Raw genomic sequence first — 19,312 nt, forward strand, 5'->3', positions numbered from 1 at the left:
CTCCCCTCCATACTGACTCCATTCACAGGCAAGCACTGCACTTTCTTTGTGAGGATAAGGTGGCTACTGTACCTCCATGTCTTACCTCCTCCCAGGTCCACTTACAGAGAGAAAATGCTCCCATCACAGTGCCACCAGGTCTCATGGCGTCCCTTTGACTCTATCTGGTCACATGAGCATTCTCTAAACCAACAGCTGTGGCCTGGGGGAGGTCAGTGAGCAGTGAGCTTAGGGTCTAAATCACTTACCCACTCCTCATGTGTTGGAGCCCAAAGGAAAAGTAGAGATAGTTACCAGAAGATAGGGCAGTGGCCCTTGGGGAGCCCTCCCCTCGATGCCCTGAGAGGTCCATTTTATGGTTCTTTGGAGCACAATCCCTGTATGAGCCTACATCCCCCTTCGATCCCCAGCTGCCCTGGGTCTGTTCATTTCGTGCCATGCTCCGCCCACTGAGGTTTGACCTTCCCAGAAGCATCTGCTGTCTGAACTGCCTCCCCCAAGAATGTGAACTGTTTGAAGGCAGGGATTCAGCATTCATCCACTCAGCAGATGTTGATTAAGCACCTGCTCAGACCATGTACTGTTTTAAGGACTGTGGATACAGCAATAAAGAACATGGATCAAGCCATTGCCTACTTGGAGCTTACATTCTAGTAGGAGGAGAAGTCAACAAATGAGTAAGACTTCCATTGTTATTTAATAAATGAAAGGAAGGAAGGAAGGAAGGCAGGCAGGAAGGCAGGAAGGAAGGAAGGAAGGAAGGAAGGAAGGAAGGAAGGAAGGAAGGAAGGAAGGAAGGAAGGAAAGAAGAAGAAGAAGAAGAGAGAGAGAGAGAGAGAGAGAGAGAGAGAGAGAGAGAGAGAGAGAGGAAGGGAGAAAGAAGGACAGAATATGGGGTTGAGGGAGTGTGGCTGGATGGGGATCACTATGGTAGGCTGGGTGGTGATTCCTCTCTAGTAAGACTCGCAGATGCAGAGACCTGAAAAAAGGGAGGGAGGGAGCTATGTGGAGATCTGAGGGAAGAGCAGTCACATCAGAGAGGACAGCAAGTGCAAAGGCCCTGAGGCAGGAGTATTCCTAGTGTGTATAAGGAGCATCATGGAAGCCAGCGGGGCTTGAATGCTGTGAGGAAAGGAGCGAGGAAATCAGGAAAATCATGGGGATGGAGATGGTAGGGACAGGGGTGGGGAGGAGCCATCACAAGTAGGGACTTGTTGGTTACTATTAAGGACTTTGGCTGAGTGAAATGGGAGCCCTTGGACCAAAGGAGTCATGTAATCCACTTTGTGAACGGCTCACTCTAGGTCCTGAGTGCAGAATAGATGGTAGAAAGGATTACTGAGGACGCTGGAACCAGTGAGGAGCCTGCTGCGGTCATCCCAGTGACAGACAACAGTGGCTTAGACCAGGGTAGGAATGGCAAGAAGTGGTCCGACTCTGACATATTTAGAAGGTGAAGCAACAGGAGTTGATGATGGATTGGGACGTGGGGTATGAGAGAATGAGAAGAGTGAAGACAAAACCAGGGTTTTAGGCAGAAGGCACTAAGACAGTGGAGCTGCCGTTTCCCGGGGGGCTGGGAGGAGAAGAGGGGGTTATGGTCTGAGATGCCTCTTACACATCCAAGCGGTGATGTCGAGTGAGAGGTGAAATGTACAAGGTGGATTTTAGGAAACAGGTTGGGGCTGGAGATTTTAGTTTAAGAGTCATCAGCAAGAGTCATAGGTGTGTCATTTCTATTTGTTTCTCACGTTGCCACCCAGAGCAGGGCCTGGTACAGAGCTTCTGATGCTAATCACGGTGAAGACGTCATCAGACGCAGCCATCACTTCTATGTATTTCACGAGCACTGTACTGAGGGTACATTATCTCATTTGACTTCCTATGATCCCACAAGTCAGGGACTATGACGACTCTGGTTTCAGAGAGATTGTCAGTCATCCACCCTCAGAGGTTCCAGTTGCTGTTTTTCCCGGGTGTTTCTGGGATCATCAAAATCATCACCCCCCACCCTCATTGCCCCAGCCCCTCGACGCCTGATAAGACCTGGCGCTGAGCCCTGTGCTGTTCTCTCCCTCTGTTGCAGCCTGTGACCAGCTGGCACTGGGCGTGGTGGCAATCTTTGGCCCGTCACAGGGCTCCTGCACCAACGCCGTCCAGTCCATCTGCAATGCCCTGGAGGTGCCCCACATCCAGCTGCGCTGGAAGCACCACCCGCTGGACAATAAGGACACCTTCTACGTGAACCTGTACCCTGACTACGCCTCTCTCAGCCACGCCATCCTTGACTTGGTGCAGTACCTCAAGTGGCGGTCGGCCACCGTGGTCTATGACGACAGTACAGGTGGGTGGCCAGTCACGGCCAGGCCAGGGTTAGGGTGCAAGGGAGGAAGAGCCCTAGGATCGGGCTCGTGACTGCTCACCCACCTCGGCTACCCCCGGGCAAAGGTCCTCACTCACACCCACCCGTCATCCAGTCACACCGACCTGGGTTCCTGTACTCACAGCCCTGTACACACCAGCCACACGCCCCCGCACACCTGCCCCACACCTTCCCCACCCACCTACCTCCACCCCAGCAGCACGCTCAGACCGGTACTCAGCACCCCCCAGCACCTGTTCCCACACCTGCACAGCCACACCCACACCTGCCTGCACTCACGCCTCCATCCACAGCAAACGTGTCCAGCCCCGCGCTGGCTCTGGGCACGGGCTTTGAGCTCAAACTGGCCAGTACATGTGTGCCAGCTCTGATGCTTACTAGCTGGGCAGCCAGGAGCTGTTGCCCCTCCTCTGTCCTTCCAAAGATTCGAGTCCCGAGACATTTCTTAGCCCCACCTCTTAAGAGAGAGTGTGACCTCGGCAAGTTGCTTAACCCATCTGGCCCCGCTCGGCCCGCTCTTCAAGTCAAGAGCTACAGCATGCAGCCGGGAAAGAGCCCTCCAGCTCTCAGCTGCCTGAGACTCAGTGTCAGCTCTTGATTACCTCCTAATGGGGAGTGGGAATTGCACGGAGAGAATCCGGCAGAAAAGACATTCCGAAGTTGTTGATTTAGCTTGAGATTCTACCAGTATCCATTGAGGTCCTGCTACACCCAAAGCACCAGACCGAAGATCCTGGAGGGCGGGAAACTCCACCCCTCTCAGTGCCCCCAGCAGGAGGTCTCTGCCATTGAGAGGTGCTCCTACCCAGCGCTGGGTCACCTCTGGGGTTTCTGCAGCCCTGTCGGTTTTTCTGTCTTAATATACAACTAGCATGGTTGTTTCTGAGCTTGTTTCTGCTTCCAGACTACGGGCTTTCTGTGGCTCCAGGGTTTAGGACAGGGCCTGGTACAATGTAGATGTTTTTAAATGTTTGTTGAACTGAATTGAATCAAATTGAAAATCACATTGAAATAAATGATAGTTAAATTTGCAGGAAAAAGTGTGTTGGGCACTCGTAAATAAGAAGAAATGAGGATGAGGTTATCCCATCTGCTTTTGAGAAGTTATTCTTATTAGAGGGGAGTGGGTGCCCACCCAGAAGTTGCTGGTCATTCCAGGCGATCCAAGCTAAGAATCGGGTGACATGTACATACATACAGGGCTACAGGTACTTGGGGAGAGTGGCCTTGGCTAGTCTGGGCCGACTTAACCAGAAGAGAGAGACATGATCTTGGTCTTGAGGATGGATGGACAGGGAGAGGAGTCGTGAGGGTGTTGCAGGAGGAGGGAACAGCATGAGCCAAAATGAGGAAGTGGGACTGTGTATGGCAGTGTCATTAAGAGGACAGCCCAGCTGGGATAGAGGATTCAAGTATGATAGGAGCCAGAGCGCTTTTTCTTAACGTGACTTGTGTCCCTTATCAGGGCGGAAGTTCTGTCTCAGAATCTTCCAGCAGATCACCCAGTACAGCTCACTGAGTGTGCCTGCTGCCTTGAGCACAGTCAGATCGGAATGGGATTGCCATTGACTGATTCCTCTCAATCTCGAGTTATCTCTTAGGACGGACACATTGCCACCCAAACAAAATCATGGCTCTCTTAGCATGCTAGAAGGGCGTATGCCAGTTATCTATTTTCACAATACAGATGCTGCTTGACTTATGATGGCTCTCTAATTTTGACCCCGTTGTTAGCATGCTGCAAAATCTGGGAGGGTCACTTAATCTCCCTAGGCCTCAGTTTCTTTATCTGTAACATTGGAACCAAAGTCGCTAATCTGCATGCTTTCTAGGACAGGGAGATGGTTAAGTTGGGTAATGAATGCAGAAGTGCTTTGTAAGTGAAAAGCCTGATTCCAGCAACATGATTCACTGCAGATATTTTGAGAGAGTGATTAGGAAAGCAGCCAGGAAGGAGAGCTCATCTCGGGCAAACAAAAGAGCCTAGTCTTCTGTTGGGGTTGGCCGAGAAGAGTCTCTGGTCTCCTTGGGGAATACACTGATGGGAAGGAGGTCTGACATTTGCTGCTGGAGAATGTGGGTCACCATATATTACACGGGGCAATGCACTTGGCTGACAGGAAGGCTGTGGTGGCCTCTGCTCCAGCATCCAGGCTGTCCCTGTCCTCATGTCCTGGGTCCCCAAAGCCCATATGCCTGCTGATGCTGTGCGTGAGTCTGAAAATCAAGCAAGTGGGAGCAGAGTGTGCACTCAGGGCCTTGTGGGACAGCACGTGGGAGTGGGCAGCCTCACTCAGCCAAACGAAGAATTTCTGAGATTAGTTCGGGGAGGGAAGGTAAGCCTGGGTATGTGTTTGGGGGGAGCTTGTGGTCTTTTCCTCCTCTGCTAAGGTCCACTGATATCCTCATCCTCTTCCCCATCAAGGGGCCCCTGGGCCCCTGTTGATCCAGCCACTCAGGACTCCAGAGCCCTGTCCCCATGCAGTCACCTGGGTCTGAGACCTTCTCGGGAGCCAGGGCTTCCTGATGCCCACAGCTGTGGCAAAGCTTGTTTGGGAGCTCTTTGGAAGGCTTAGGTCCCCGGCTTTCTGTCCTCCCCAGCAGAATGAAATGAATGACATTAGTCAGATTGCTTTCCTGACTTCCAGACCTCAGGAATGAGGCTAGACCGACCCAGACATATGTACCGGAAATGGCTTTGCAAACAGGGGCTCTCTGTTTGGAAGGCTTCTGAAGTGGGCTTTCTGTGTGGAAGACTCTGTCTAAAGAAGGACGCTGTAACAGTTGATTGCAAACTTTAATCCAGTCCAAACTTGTTTCAGAAAAAAAAAGGAAGAAAACAGAAGAAGGCCTCTGCCTTCTGCCCTGTTGGAATCTTTCTCAGGTTCTATGTGGGCCTACCCAGGCTTACTTCCTCCCTATTTGGAGTTAAATGGGAAAGGGAAGCATCTCATCTTACCAATTGCTCCAGCACAGTTTCTGGAAGTTGCCTTGGTAGGACCAGTTGGTGCCACCTCTCCATCTCTAAGCCCATGCCCAGGCGACTAGGCTGGGGCCACATGCTGTGCCTTGGAAGCTGAGGATGGCTCCTTCTTGAATCACATGGGCTGAAAGAGGGGGACGAGTTGTTCTCTAAAGAAAAATCAGTGTTGTTAGCAGTGGAAGTGGAGCCTAGCTGAGTGCGGTGCAGCCAGGATACAGACACCACTTAGCCCTGTGTAGGAGCCTAGCAGATGGGGGGTGGCCTGTTTGCCCCCCTCCCCCGCCCCTCATTCAGCCCCATGCTGGCTCAGGTCAGGGCAGAGAGAGCAGCCAACAGGCTTGCTTCCAAGCTTAGCAAGAATGGACCTTGAAATAGGGACGGAAATGAACTTAATTAGACCTAAGCAATCCATTTGTCTCCAGGAAATGACATTTAGTTTTCCCTGGAAGTCCCCAGATTAAGTGGTTTTGCAAAATGCTAAGGTGGAGGATGGATTTTTCGTTGTGGGGAGAAAAAAGCAGTAAGTCAATCCAATTATGGAAATTTGTGTGGAGCACCACTTAAGTGGGAGGCCCTGTGCGAGGGGGTGTGGGGGTTCAACCCCTGTTGTTAAGGAGCCTGAGACAGGAAGAGAGGCGATAGGGCAGCTGAAGCCGCTGCTGAGGGAGGAGGCTACCGAGCTGAAAGAGGTTTGGGGTGGGGGAGCTCTTGTCTGGACAGAGCAGGAGGGGTCGGCTTCATGGAGGAGGTGGTTCTGAGCCTGGAAGAACGGGCAAGGTTGACGTAGGCAGCCTGGCCTGGGGTTGGGGCAGGAGGCTCAGCACAGATACTACCTGGCCTTATCTAGTCCAGCAGTGGGTACAGGTGAGCCTGGAGCTGCCACCGGTGCCCACCTCTTGGAAGCCAGCTGCTAAAGATGATTAGGAAGATTACGTCCATGGCTCGCATGTTACAGGGGCTGGGGAATGAAGAGGTTTTGGCCTCTGGTTCAGTTTTCGTAAGTCTCTATGCCCATTCTGGGTTGGAGAGAAGCAGTGGGAGTTTGCTCTCTGTGATGCCTACCTTTGAATCTACGTGTGCACATGTATCTGTAGACACACGCCTTTATCTACGTGTGTACACAGGTGTTTATCAGCCCAAGTGTGTGTCCTTCCCGTATCAACATGCATGTGTGTGTAAACGTGTGTATGGACACACACACGTATGTGCATGTGCAGGTGTGCACAGCTGGGTGCACACATCTGCGCCTGAGTGTGCTAGTGCCTGTGTCTGGACACGTGTCTCTGTGTCCGCGCACAGATCTCCATGGGCCACGCGTCTGTATCCATGTCTGTCTGCAGACCTGTGGGTACAGATATGCGTATGCACGTGAGTCTGCAGGTGCCTGTGGCTAGGTACACATGTGTGCACACGTGTGTCTTTTGTGTCCTGGGGCCCCTCAGGGCTCATCCGACTGCAAGAGCTCATCATGGCCCCATCAAGATACAACATCCGCCTGAAGATACGCCAGCTCCCCCTGGACTCTGACGACTCGCGCCCTCTGCTCAAGGAGATGAAGCGAGGCCGGGAATTCCGCATCATCTTTGACTGCAGCCACACCATGGCTGCTCAGATCCTCAAGCAGGTGTGTGAGGGCTGGCCAGCGGGAGGGGTGCTGGGGATCTGCCACCACTTCTCCCACCACCCCTTTTCCAAATACATGCATGATGGCAGCCAGATCTCAGTTTGACCCCCAGTGCGCCTCTTTCTGGCTGTATGACCTTGGGTGCTCACTTAGCCTCTCTGAGCCTCAGTTTCACTGGCAGCAAAATGGACACAGGGGTCCTTACAGTCCAAGTTGCTGTGAGGATGGAATAAGATGATGAAGGAGTAGCCACAGCCAAGCCAGGTGCATGGAGGGTACTGAGTAAATGCTATTTTCCATGCCACCTTTGCGCAGGGGGGAGATGGGGGAAGCCACACAGGACAGAACACTTCAGGGAGCACAGAGAGGCTGGGGGGTCTCGGGAACAACCATCAGAGCTCCACACCACCCTGCCAGGGACTCATGCCTATAGCCCACGGCACTTGCTCTTACTCTCCCATTGCCAGGAGGTTTATCAAGGTTCCTCACACCATCTGCTCAGCTCTGCGGTGACAGTGAGCGAGGAGAATGGCTCCTAGTCCTGAATGGGCCCTGGTCCCAGACACAGCCTGGCGTGGCATGCTGGGCATGACAGCCAAGCTCTGCCAGCCACCTAAGAAATAAAGATCAAAAGTGCCCACAACCCTCTCCGAGGGTGCTTCAGAGAAACCGAAACACTGACTGGAGCCAGTGCTTCAATGTGAAAGGAAATGATGTGGTCACAGAAAGCGTCCCTAGAGATGGGAGGAGGCATTCCGGGCAACTCCTACCCATGAGCCGGTGAGATGAGCAGGTGGGTAGGACAGGAAGCTCAGGGAGTACAGGAGGAGAGGTGCAGAGTGGGAAGGGCCAGGAGCGGTTTTAAGGCCTGGAGGGCCTCAAATTCCAACCTCCATTTGGGCCGAGAAGAGGTGCCCGAGGGACAGGCAGCCTGTCTTCCCTGAGGAAACCTCACACCAGGCTCCTTCACATGGTGGTCAGAAAGCTCATTGGAGAATCTGAATCCTGCTTCTGCAAAGAGCAAGTGGCCCCGGAGTCATGTCCTTCTCTGGATGGAGTGAGTGGTCCCTACCTCACATGATTATGGAGGATTCATTGGGTGGAGGCAAGGAGAGTTTATCCTGGTGCCGGGGAACAGTCACTGAGTGTGGGCATTTTAAAGCCTCTGTCGAGGAATCACACGCTCCCCGGAAATACCTTAACCCCCACCCTCCCAGCCAACTGTGTCCAGTGCACCCCCTCTCTTCTCAGCGTGTATAACAATAATAATGACAATCGGACTTTGGTTTACTGAGGAGTCACTCTAACCCAAGGACACGTAGATCCTCATTTACTGCCACGGTGGGAAATGAGGACAGTTGTCATGCCCAGTTTACAGTGGAGGAAACTGAGGCCCAAGGGGAAAGCAATGGGCCTGAAGTCATTGAGACTGCAAGTCAAAATTTACTCCCAGGTCTGTCTGACTTGAAAACATCTAGCATTAAAAATGAAGAATCTGGGCTCAGCTAAATACTGAACTAAACAAAGGGAAGCGTGTCTGCTTACTAAGGACTTCTCTGAGCCTTTAACCTGAGGATGCAGGTTGTAAATCTCCACAAGGAGAAAGAAAGTGAGGCATTTTCCAAGTGTACTTAACCTAGTGACGCGTTTTCCCCCAGAGCACTTCGTGGGCCCAGCATTGTGAAGAACTCTGTAGAAAATGCATTATGGTCATTAGTATTATCCATTATAGACCTCTAATAAAATACATAAAATGTATGTAATGTAGGCTTCGTGGTGGTATGCAGTAATTCCACAGCAGCACGTGGCCTGCTGTGTGGTCAGCTCTTCCCAGGAGACCGAGACAGAGGCCAGACCTTCCTCCTGGGCCCGGTGGGGCTGGTGGGGCCGGGCTCCTGCACCCCACTCTAGACTCGATGCTGAGCTCAGCTGAGTGAAGTCAGGGCACTTGAGAAGGCGTCGTGGGCTGATTCCATCAGCATTGCTCTAAGTGTGGAAGGCCAGAGAGGCGTCCGAAAAAGACAAACGACGAGGCCCTGCCCAGCCCTGAATCCTTGGAGCGTGTGGCCCAAGCACCTGCATTTTAGTGATTGTTTATTGCTCACTCCCCTGTGACATCCACTGCTGTGTGTCAGCCAGTCATTCTCACCGTTCAGAGGGGACCTCCAAGGAACCTCCCACCCCGAGCCGCCAGCCTCCCCTACCCCAGTGCCAGTCTGTCCGGCCGCCCAGTCCTCACCCCGGGGGTGGCGAGGAGTGGGGGCTGCGCGGGTGTTTCTCACAAGTTGCTGATGCTCTGCTTTCCCGCAGGCTATGGCTATGGGCATGATGACCGAGTACTACCACTTCATCTTCACCACTCTGGTAAGGCACCTCTGGGTCCTGCACAGGTCCAGGGGGGACTCCCTTGGGACAAGGTCAGCCTGGTGGGGACAGGGGCTGCAGCCAGAGGAGCTCCAGGCTGGACCTGCCTTCCTAAGGCCGTAGGTGTGCCCCAGGTAAGGGCACAGAGATAACTCTGTGGCCCACCTACTTTGAGAAGTGCCATCGTGTTGCGTCTAAGGGCAGGGACTCTAGAACCTGCCGGTGTGAACAGAAGGCCCTCGCTTACAGGCTGTGAGACCTTAGGGAAGTCATTTAACCTCCCTGCCTCGGGTTCCTTCGCTGCAACATGGGCACGGTAATGGCTTCTACCTCCTAGGATGGCTGTGAGGACTCGGTGAGGTTCTAAAGTGAATGCTGAGAGCAGTGCCTGGTTCATGTCAGAGCTATACAAGCGTTAGCTGCCATTATGAGGCTGACCCGCAGCTCCTGGCCCACACTTCCCCACGCATGTCTCAGGCCACTTTCCATTCTTGTAGCATACATGCTGAAATGTGCCCACTCACTGTCAGCCAGGCCAGCCCACCTATAGGCTCCAGATGGGTCCTGTCCAAACTCTGAGAACATTTAGGGCCATTTAGATCCATTAGGATAATTAGTTGTGGCCTGAGATGAGCAGAATAAAGAGATCCCTGTGCCAAAGGGACACCAACACCCAGATACCCCGCTTTGGAGCCAGACCCCTTCTGACCTCACTGGGGCCCTGGGTGGACTCTTTCACCCAGCCCAGGTCTGGGGCAAGTGACAGCATCACTAAACACCCTATTGCTGAAACAAGCTCCTGCAGGCCCCTGACTGGTTCCTTCATTCATCTAACACCCAGTTGACAGTCCTTACCCAGCCCTGTGGTCAGCCAAGTACCTAAAGATGATGGGCACTGAGGCACTGCCCTCAAGGAGCTCACATCCTGCCTGGTCTACCGTGCTAGGTGTAATTCCTATGGCAAACTTGAACCATCACAGGCCTGGACAGATGGCCACAGGGGCACAGTCGAAGGAGATGCCACGTGCTGAAGGCCTAGTGGAAGATGGGAAATTTGAGGCAGGCTTTACAGGAAAACAGATGCTGGAACTGGGCACCAAAGGGTCAGTAGGAGTTCACCAAGGAGCTAGAGGAAGGGCATGCCACATAGAGGGAACGGCATAAGCAAAGGCCAACAGGCAGGTTCGCTCTTCAGTGGAGGGCTAGAGCTGGTTCATTCTGGCTGATTGCGAGAGCGATTGTGTTCATCTCATTTCGCCTCTGCCACTTCTCATCACCTCTTTCTCCGAGTGTTACCCACCTTCCCCAGGTCAAATTGCTGACTGGACAAGGACCAGTCAGTGTTTCGACAGGGCATACTGTATGAGCATTTGGGGCTGGACAATTAATTCACCATTCCAGAATGCCCTGGCCCCACTGACTAATTACCAGGCTTGGTGACAAATAAATAAATCCCACCCCACGTTCTCAAATGTCCCTGAGGTGGGGGCTGGGTCATAGCCAGATTGTAGAAAACACCCTTGGGACAGGCAACCACTCCTTGGCCAATCAACTGGTCTCTGTTGATGGGAGAAGGAATACAATGGGCTCACAGAACCCAAGACATGACACTCAGCAGAGGGCGTGGGGCAGTGGGCGCTTTCTTCAGAAGTGGCAAGAACAAAATCTACACATCTTACTTAATTCAGCTGCCCTGAGTATTGCCCCTTGCCCACTCTGCCCGCAACAGAGCCTGTGGTTAAGCCCTCTCTGGGCCTTGTTCCCAATCCTAGCTCCATACAACCGGTAAATGCCATGTCCACCTGCCTCATGCCTCCTTCCGCAGCCAGAGGAGTGTCTTCTCGGAGCTGAGGGAATGGCGGAGCCTGAAGCTTTGGACCCACAGCCCTGCAACCTGGCAAGACTCTGGAGAAGGCCCCACCCCAGTGCCCTCCACATCAACGCCATTGCCAGCTGGGGTCAAGGCTAGAGTTCTTGGAGGGAGTCCCAGGGCAGAACCCTGGTACCCTGGGGCCCTCCTCTACCCGCAGACAGTGTCCTCTCAGTTTTTTATTTCCTTAGTTCAATCATTCATCGACTCACTTATCCAGCAGCCATATACAATGTTCTCGAGGTCTCAGGTACTGAGCTAAGCACTTAGGTGGAAGGAGTGTGTAGAGATGGGCCCAACACAAAGCTTACCAGCTCGTAGGCTTCCTTCATACATGTAAGGATCGAAGACTGTGCCTGATTCACCTCTGTCTCTCCAAGGCCCAAATAGCGCCTGGCATGTCGTAGGTGCTCATGAATGCCTGAATGAATGACTGCAATACAAAGTAGATAGTAAATAATCAAATGGCCAACGTCTCTGTCATAGCAACAGCTAAGACCATGGACTCTGAGTGCCCGTCTGTCTGCCTGAGTTAGAATTGAGACTCTTCCACTTCCGTGGGAAGGTTACTTCACCTTTCTGTGCCTCATTTCCCCGTCTATAAAATTGCACAACAATAGTACGGCCCATAGGATGGTTCTGCTGGGCATTAAATATGTTCCCGTCAGTAAAGCACTTAGGAAAGTACTTGGCATTTGGTTCTCTGTAAGAGTTAAATCGATTAATTAATAAACCCCTGCTTATGTTTTCTGTGTAGTCAGTATCCCTCATCTCATCCACAGCAGGTAAGGCTTCCCCAGTTTTACAGAAAAGTAGAAACTGAGGCTCAGAGAGGTCACTGAGGGGGTCTCCGAAAAGAAAGGGGCCAAGTAAGAATTGTTACTGTCAGCTCCAAGCCCTCTGCTGAAGCCTGTCATGCTGAGATCCTGCAGGAAGTGTTGCCTGGCCTTGTCTGGCTGCCGCTGATTCCACGTAGCCAGTCTTGATGGTCCAGGCCTGGTGATTGACACTAATGGGGCCACGGAGCCTCCACAAATCCCAGCAGCGCCCATACTTCACAGGTTCCAAAGCCCTTTCTCCACATCGCTGAGTTTTCCTCTTCACAGAGCAGAGTTTGTGCTCCCTGTTGAATGATGGGGAAATCTGGGACCAGAGAGGTTGAGTGGCCTGCCCAGAGCCTCCCAGCATATCAGTGATAGAGGCCCCGGCTCCTGACTTTCAGTCTTGCCCCTGCCAGTTACGGCCCACTGCCCTGCCTCCCCATTCCTCTCTGAGAGTTAGGGAAAGCAGATCTCTCCAAGGAGACACAGCCCCTGCACTACAAACAGTTCTGCAGTGGAGTATGGGGGGTGGGGAGCTACCAGGGTATCTCTCAGGAGCCCCCCACATGCCAGGGCATCTGCTGTGTCCCCTGGGTCCTCTCCCCCAGCCTGTGTCCTGCTTCCAGCTCCAACTCCAGGCCCCTCTTCCAGGCCTGTTGGCTTAAGAGTCTACCTGACGATTCTGCCTCTGTGCCGATTGGTCAGTCGTGGCTGTATTGGGAGGGCAGTGGCACTTGGCATTTATCTCCTTCCCTTTAGGAAATCCGTGTCACCAACTCTGCGCCTCTAAAAAATTCTCCAAACTTGCTTCTTCCATGCAGAAGACATTTTAATTACCCCAGCTGCCATTATCTGTTCCAGCCAGCTTTGAGCCATTCCCAGATAACCCCACGTTAATCAGCCCCAGCTGAGCCCCTGGTACATGGCATGTGTAGGTAAAAGCCTGGAGGTGAAAAAAGAATTATAATAAATTAATAGATAAGCAATCACAATTAATGCCACTTCCCAGCAATAACAGTTATATCATGGGGAAGATATTTTCATCTGTCATTCCTTAAGGCGATGTTTCCCGAGCTTCGGCTTCTAACCAGTCAGACCCATGGGGTGCTAATGAATTAGTCTATTATGTTATGCTGAATGTTTCTAAAAGGTCCCTAGTCGATACTGAATTCAGTGTGTCAACATTTGGCATGGAGAACAGCAACTTTTTGCCAAGCAGCAAGGTTGTACACAGTTCGCTGTGTGCAGCATTTGGGGTCTCAGCCTGGGGCAGTTTGGGTAAAAAAAAAAAAATTGGAGCTGGACAAAGAAATCTCTTTACCACGTCTCTGTTGTCACTGCCCTCATGTCACAGGGATGGCGCACTTGGTGCCACAAGCCCTACAGCCCTTTGCAGCTAAGCCCAGGCTTAGGGTGACAGGGAGGTAGTTGACCCCTACCTGCTACCCCACCATGCCCTCTCCCAGGCGGTGACAGCCTACAACCACAGCGTACGTGTCAGCAGACCAAACGCGGCACCTGAAGACGGGAAGAGCGGGCGTCACCAGCACCCAAGCCCCCACTGAAGCCAGGATACCACCCTTCCCACTGAGTTGGTTGGCCTGTGGTCCTCAGTCGCAGAGGCCGGAGGCAGGCTAATTCTTGGCATCTTTCAGGCCTTAGGTGTCAGGTCCACATTGAATGGGAGAGCCCTGTGCAGGGGGAGCGCGAGGAGGGCACCCACTGGGGGCAGAGCTCAGCTTGTCTTCCCTGGCCTGCAGTTCAGCTCTGGCCCCAAACTTGCAGACACAATCCCTCCATCTTCCCAGACGCGCCTCCTTCAAAAGTAATTTGGGTAAGATCTCTTGTTCCTGAAGCAGTCTTCTTAAGGGTCTCATCCGCCGCCCAGGCAATTTACCAAACCACTCTTAACTTCCAGCCCCATAGAGATCTCCCCCTGAGAGGAGGATGTGAAGCACTAATCTCTCTATCCCGACTCTTCCCGGTGATGTCCGGGTGCCCCAGAGAGCTATTCAGCTGGCTGACCCTTCTAGCTACTTTGGTTGACAAGAATATTTGGTTCAGGGGGTCACAGGGGAGACAGATGTAGACACAGACAATTCTTATTAATGGGGTGAAATCCCAGAGGCCCCAGGATAAGAACAGAAGCATCCCTGACCCACCCTGTCATGCATGTGTAAAGGAGTAGTCAGGGGAGGCTTCCTGGAAGAGGTGACACTTGAGCTGCTTCTCAGAGAATAGCCCACCCAAGAAGGGTTGAGAAGACAGGCGTTCCAGCCTGGGGATAGACCACAAACAAAGGCACTGACTCAGGCATGAGAAGCTGCATGAAGGGGACAGGGTCCAGTGAGGAATGGGAAAGGTGGATGAAAGTAGTTTGGTGTTCGTGGGCCACAAGGAGTGGGACATGGGAAGGGGTGGGAAGGAAAGTGAGACCAGAGGGGCCAAGAGCTCTGTAAACTATACTAAGGCATTTGCACTTTGTTCTGAGAAGGCAATGGAGCCATTGAAATAGATGAAGCGGGGCAGTGACAGGGCTGGGCCTCTCCTTCAGAAAGACCCCTCTGAATGCTGTGTGGGGAGTGACTGTAACCATGCCCAGTGGGTGTGAACTGGGAGCCAGGGGGCACATGCGTCATTAAAGGGCCGACGGTTTGATGCCATTACTCCCCTGATGTGTGTAACCTTGAGCAAAAGATGTAACCTCGACTGAACCAAATCCGCTGTGATGGATGTTACCCCTGATAGCTGTAGCCATAGAGAGACAAGTGGTGTCCCCAGCCACTTTCTCCCGGCGTATGATGGAGGGACAGAGTCTAGGGACGAGGAGAGAGGATGGACGGGTCGGGATGGAAGCGGCTTGGTGAGGGGAGAGTGTGGAGAAGAACAGACAGGAGATGAGGCGCTCAGACAGGGACCTGAAGACTCAGTTTCTCCGCGAGTGGGATGGGGCCAATCTGGAGTGTCAAAGTATATTTTGTCAGAAAGTTGAACACACGGAATGAAACGTGTGTCAAAGACAGCAGGGCACCGGCAGGATGGCAATGCGGGCTCAGAGAGCTTTGAGGGACTGAGTATTTAGGTATTTGATGGGGAAACACTTAGAATGAGGCTGCTAGGTTAGACACAAAATTGATTCATGTCCTCAGGGAGATAAAACCACAACGCTGGGGATTACCTTTTTTGTGGACAAAAGTCTACAAGTGAACCCAGAGTCTGGGCCTTTACCCAGTAGCTGAGAGTGAAGTCAAACCCAGGTACGTTTTCCAGGAGAATCGCATAATCCTGGGCAGGCTGGGAAACCAGGTTCCCACACAACATTGAAAGGACGTGCTGCTCTCCTTATTTCCAGGTTTGGGGTAGGTGTCCTTAGCAGGAAGGAGCTCTGCTCTGCTCCTCATGCTACCTCCCACCCCCAACCCCTCTTTTCAGCTTAGCACCTGGCTTCTCCCTCCGTGTCCAACCCCTTTCTGCAGAGCTGCAGGGAGAGGCTAAAGCTGGGCTGCCCCATGTAGTGAGGCCTGTTTTCCTAGTCTTTAGGCCAGAGCCTGCCCATCGCACCAGACTGGACATGACCTTCCCACAGACAGATAGGCTGACCCGTGGTCAGCTGCTCCTCGGAGGCAGGGGTGAGGAGGCCCTAGCCGGTGATGTGGGGTTGGGGGAAGAGAAGAGGGCCAGGGCAGGCGTACTCTTTGAGTCCCAGGCAGAAAAGCCTTTGAAAATACCCTCCTTTGGGAAGTAAAACACTCCCTTCAGCTGAGATGCTGAGACCCAGTGCCTCCCCCATGGAAGGAAATGACCATAATGACCATTTGCAAGCTCCTTTGATGCTTGAGGTTGGGCATCTTACATGAACCGCTTCACCGGGTCCCATAAAGGAGGCACAGTCCCCATTTGGTAGGTGAAGAAGCCGGCTGAGCGACTTGTTCGAGGCCATACGTGGGCTCAGCCACCAGGGTGATGGGTGTTCAGTCAACTCCGAGTCCAGTGCTCAGGGGGGTTCCCACCACTCGCCTCCCCGCCTGCAGGGCCCTGCAGGAAGCTGCAGGGAGAGCTCTCGGGGCAAGCAGGGCAAGTGGAGAGGGCACTGGAGCTAACAGTGGACACCTTTCTTTACACGAACCTCTCTCTGTCAGGATCTTTATGCGCTAGACCTGGAGCCCTACCGCTACTCGGGGGTGAACCTGACCGGGTTCCGGGTCCTCAACGTGGACAACCCGCATGTCTCTGCCATCGTGGAGAAGTGGTCTATGGAGCGGCTGCAGGCGGCTCCCCGGGCGGAGTCCGGCCTGTTGGACGGAGTGATGATGGTATGGCGGCGGGGCGAGCCAGACCAAGGGCTCCCCTTCCCTTCCTTCGTTTCTCCTTCCCTTCCTTCCTTCCTTCTTTCCTTCCTTCCCCCTTTTCCTCCGTCTCTTCCTTCCTTTCTTCCTCCCTGTTACTTTCTCCCCTCCGACTACTTCCCTCCTTAAGACTTGCCATGTGTCAGCCAGATCTTAGGCTAGGAGCCAGGGACACAAAGGAATCAGACGTAGTCCCATCCCAAGGGTGGGAGAACAGGCATGGAAACAGGTTACAGGGAGCTGGGATCAGGACCAGAGGATCCTGGGCATGGGGAACTTCCGGCTACGACCGACCGGCGGAGGCTGGGGACGCAGGAAGGAGAAGGCGTGGGCAGGGCCTCGGCAACAGCAGGGAGGTGCGATGGCATAGCAGGTGCTGCCAGAGGTCTGAGCTGCTGCAGGTGGGAGTCAGGTGTCTGCAGAGCAGCACAACCAACCCAAGCCTGACCTCTCATCAGGGGCATGGACAAGGTCACTTCTAGGGCCTCACGGCCCTTCCCTTCCCAGGACCCCATGTGTCTGGTGGGGAAGGGGAAGGGGCAGGGCAGGGTGGGCCGAGGACACGCTAGAGCAGCTCTCAGCAGGCCCTGACGTCCCCTCCAGACTGATGCCGCCTTACTGTATGACGCCGTCCACATCGTGTCCGTGTGCTATCAGCGGGCGCCCCAGATGACCGTGAACTCCCTGCAGTGCCATCGGCACAAGGCGTGGCGCTTTGGCGGCCGCTTCATGAATTTCATCAAGGAGGTGAGTGCCCCTGCACCCCCCACCAGGGCCATCGCCCTGGGGGCCATTGGTGCCGCAGAGCTGCAGGGCCATCAAGGACCCAGGTTTGAGAGTCAGATTCGATTTCCAATCCACATGAACTCAGGCAAGTTGCTTCACATCTCTGAGCCTCAGTTTCCTTGGGTAAAAATGGGCTTGATAGGACCAATCTTACAGGGTGACTGAGATTGGCACAAAGTAGGTGCTCAGTGGGTGGTCGACATTGTTGGCAGCACGCAGCTTGGGCTTAAAGCACAACAGACGAGGTTCTTCGCCTCCGGCTGTGTGACCACAGGCAGGCCCGAGGGCCTGTGAGCGTGGGTTGCCTCATCTGTACACTGGAGGACGAAGCATGTTGGTCTCACGGGGTTGCTATGAAGATGAAAGGAGACATCAGTGGGAAGTGCTTAGCGCAGGACCAGGGGCAGAGGAGGCTGAGTAGATAACAGCCCACAACTTCCTCCTCACGTCACGGGCCATCGGCCACTTCCCCAACTGGGCCCCCGTTCTCCTGGTACCGTGACACTTGTAGAAAAGGCCCCTCCATGAGGCTGATTCCAGGGAACTGGAGAGCAGAAACCTGTCCTGCTGCCCAGGTGACCATGGAAACACACAGTGCCAACTTTTCATTTCAGGGGACTCTCTCTAGCACCGTTGTCCTTGTAAACTGTGGATGGCAGTTTACTGTTCCCATTTTACAGATGGGGGAAGCTAAGGTCTGCGCTTATATCCTGGCTCCATCCCAATTGGTTGTGTGACGTTGGGTGAGATGACTAACTCTGATCCTCAGTTTCCTCAGCTGTAACATGCACGTAGTAAGCGTGTCTGCCCCGAAGGTTCGTTGGGAAGACAGTGGAAAACTATGCACAAAGCACCTAGCCCAGGGCTGGGCAGAGTCAAATCCCAGTACATGGTCGATGAAGAAGGTTCAGGGGAAGATCCTGGGTCACAGAGAGCAACACCAAGTGCAGTTAGGGGACGCTATCCAGGAGGGCTCTGTATAGGCAATCTCTGTGTCGTGATCACAGTGGACCAGAAAGGAAGCCAGCTGCCTTGGGAAGTCATTTATTCAACAGGTATTTGTGTGGGCCTGGTGGGTGCCAGGTACGGAGCTAAAACAGGTGAGCCCCTGCACTCACAGAGCTCATAGCCTAGGGAGGGAGGCAGACATCAATCAAGGAATCCCATTAATGACTGTAGTCCTACACCAAGAGGAAGGCAGTGCGAGGAGGGTAAATAACAAAGGAAACCACCCCCTTATACTCAGCAGACAGGACAGCTTTCCTGTGGGCCCGCGTTCACCGTTACTGCTTGGATGAGGCCCGTGACAGCTCCTGCTGCGTTTTGGAAGGGCTCTAAGGAACATAGATGAGGTACAAGCTTGAGAGTTTGATGCACGTGCCTTTGGAGTGTATCTCTATCTTTTCCAGCTGTGTGGCTTTAGACAAGTTCCTGGACATCCCCAAGCATCAGTGGCATTACCTGGCCAACACCATCTCATCGTCACCGTGAGGGAGCAATTAAGTCTTTGGCCCCCTCACCCCTGGAAGGGACTCTAGTATCAGTTGTTTTGCTACGAGAGGGCCATGATGATCCCTTCTCATCCATCCCCTCAAAATTGCAGAGAAAGTCCGATTGTCCACTGCCCCGAGCAAGGCCTGGGTGGCCTGGGTGGCCTGGGAGGCCTGGGCAATCAGCAGGTCATTCTCAGGGAGCTCTGAAGCCTGGCTTTTACCCCCTAGGCCTCCTTCCTCGGCAGGCCTCCAACTCAGTAGCCAGAGTCTGGCATGAAGGTCTTGGTGACCCTTGGGAGCCAGACAAAAGTGGCTTTGAAGCTTAACCACTTTTTGGCTGTACGACCTTAGACAAGCTACTGAACCTCTCAGAACTTCCTCTGTACAATGGAGATAATAGCAGGGTTGTTGTAGAATTAAGTGAGTTATGGTACGTGTGAAACACTTAGGGCGCCGCCTGGCACAGAGCAAGTATTGAACAGATTGGCTGCTATTACTATTGTTTCTATCAGGACTGACATCATTATGGCTTCTTGTTCCGTGGTGGGTTTTTAGCTAAAGAGGATATTCAGACCTCATAGTTTCAGAGCCCCCAACTCTGTTCACCCCCTACCCCTTGGAATGGTTGAGACTCAATGGTAA

At 53.2% G+C, this 19,312-nt stretch overlaps 1 protein-coding gene across 1 annotated transcript in view; it reads left to right on the forward strand.

The window, feature by feature from the left end:
• GRIK3 (glutamate ionotropic receptor kainate type subunit 3) overlaps positions 1-19,312 on the forward strand; it is a 208,370-nt gene that overhangs the window by 137,806 nt on the left and 51,252 nt on the right. Inside the window, exons 3-7 of the mRNA XM_081055303.1 lie at positions 2,087-2,344; positions 6,809-6,990; positions 9,301-9,354; positions 16,185-16,358; positions 16,995-17,138. Coding sequence (XP_080911429.1) covers positions 2,087-2,344; positions 6,809-6,990; positions 9,301-9,354; positions 16,185-16,358; positions 16,995-17,138 — 812 coding nt within the window. The remainder of the gene's footprint in view (positions 1-2,086; positions 2,345-6,808; positions 6,991-9,300; positions 9,355-16,184; positions 16,359-16,994; positions 17,139-19,312) is intronic.

The sequence above is a fragment of the Rhinolophus hipposideros genome (assembly GCF_964194185.1).
Source record: "Rhinolophus hipposideros genome assembly, chromosome: 8".
NCBI lineage: Eukaryota > Metazoa > Chordata > Mammalia > Chiroptera > Rhinolophidae > Rhinolophus > Rhinolophus hipposideros.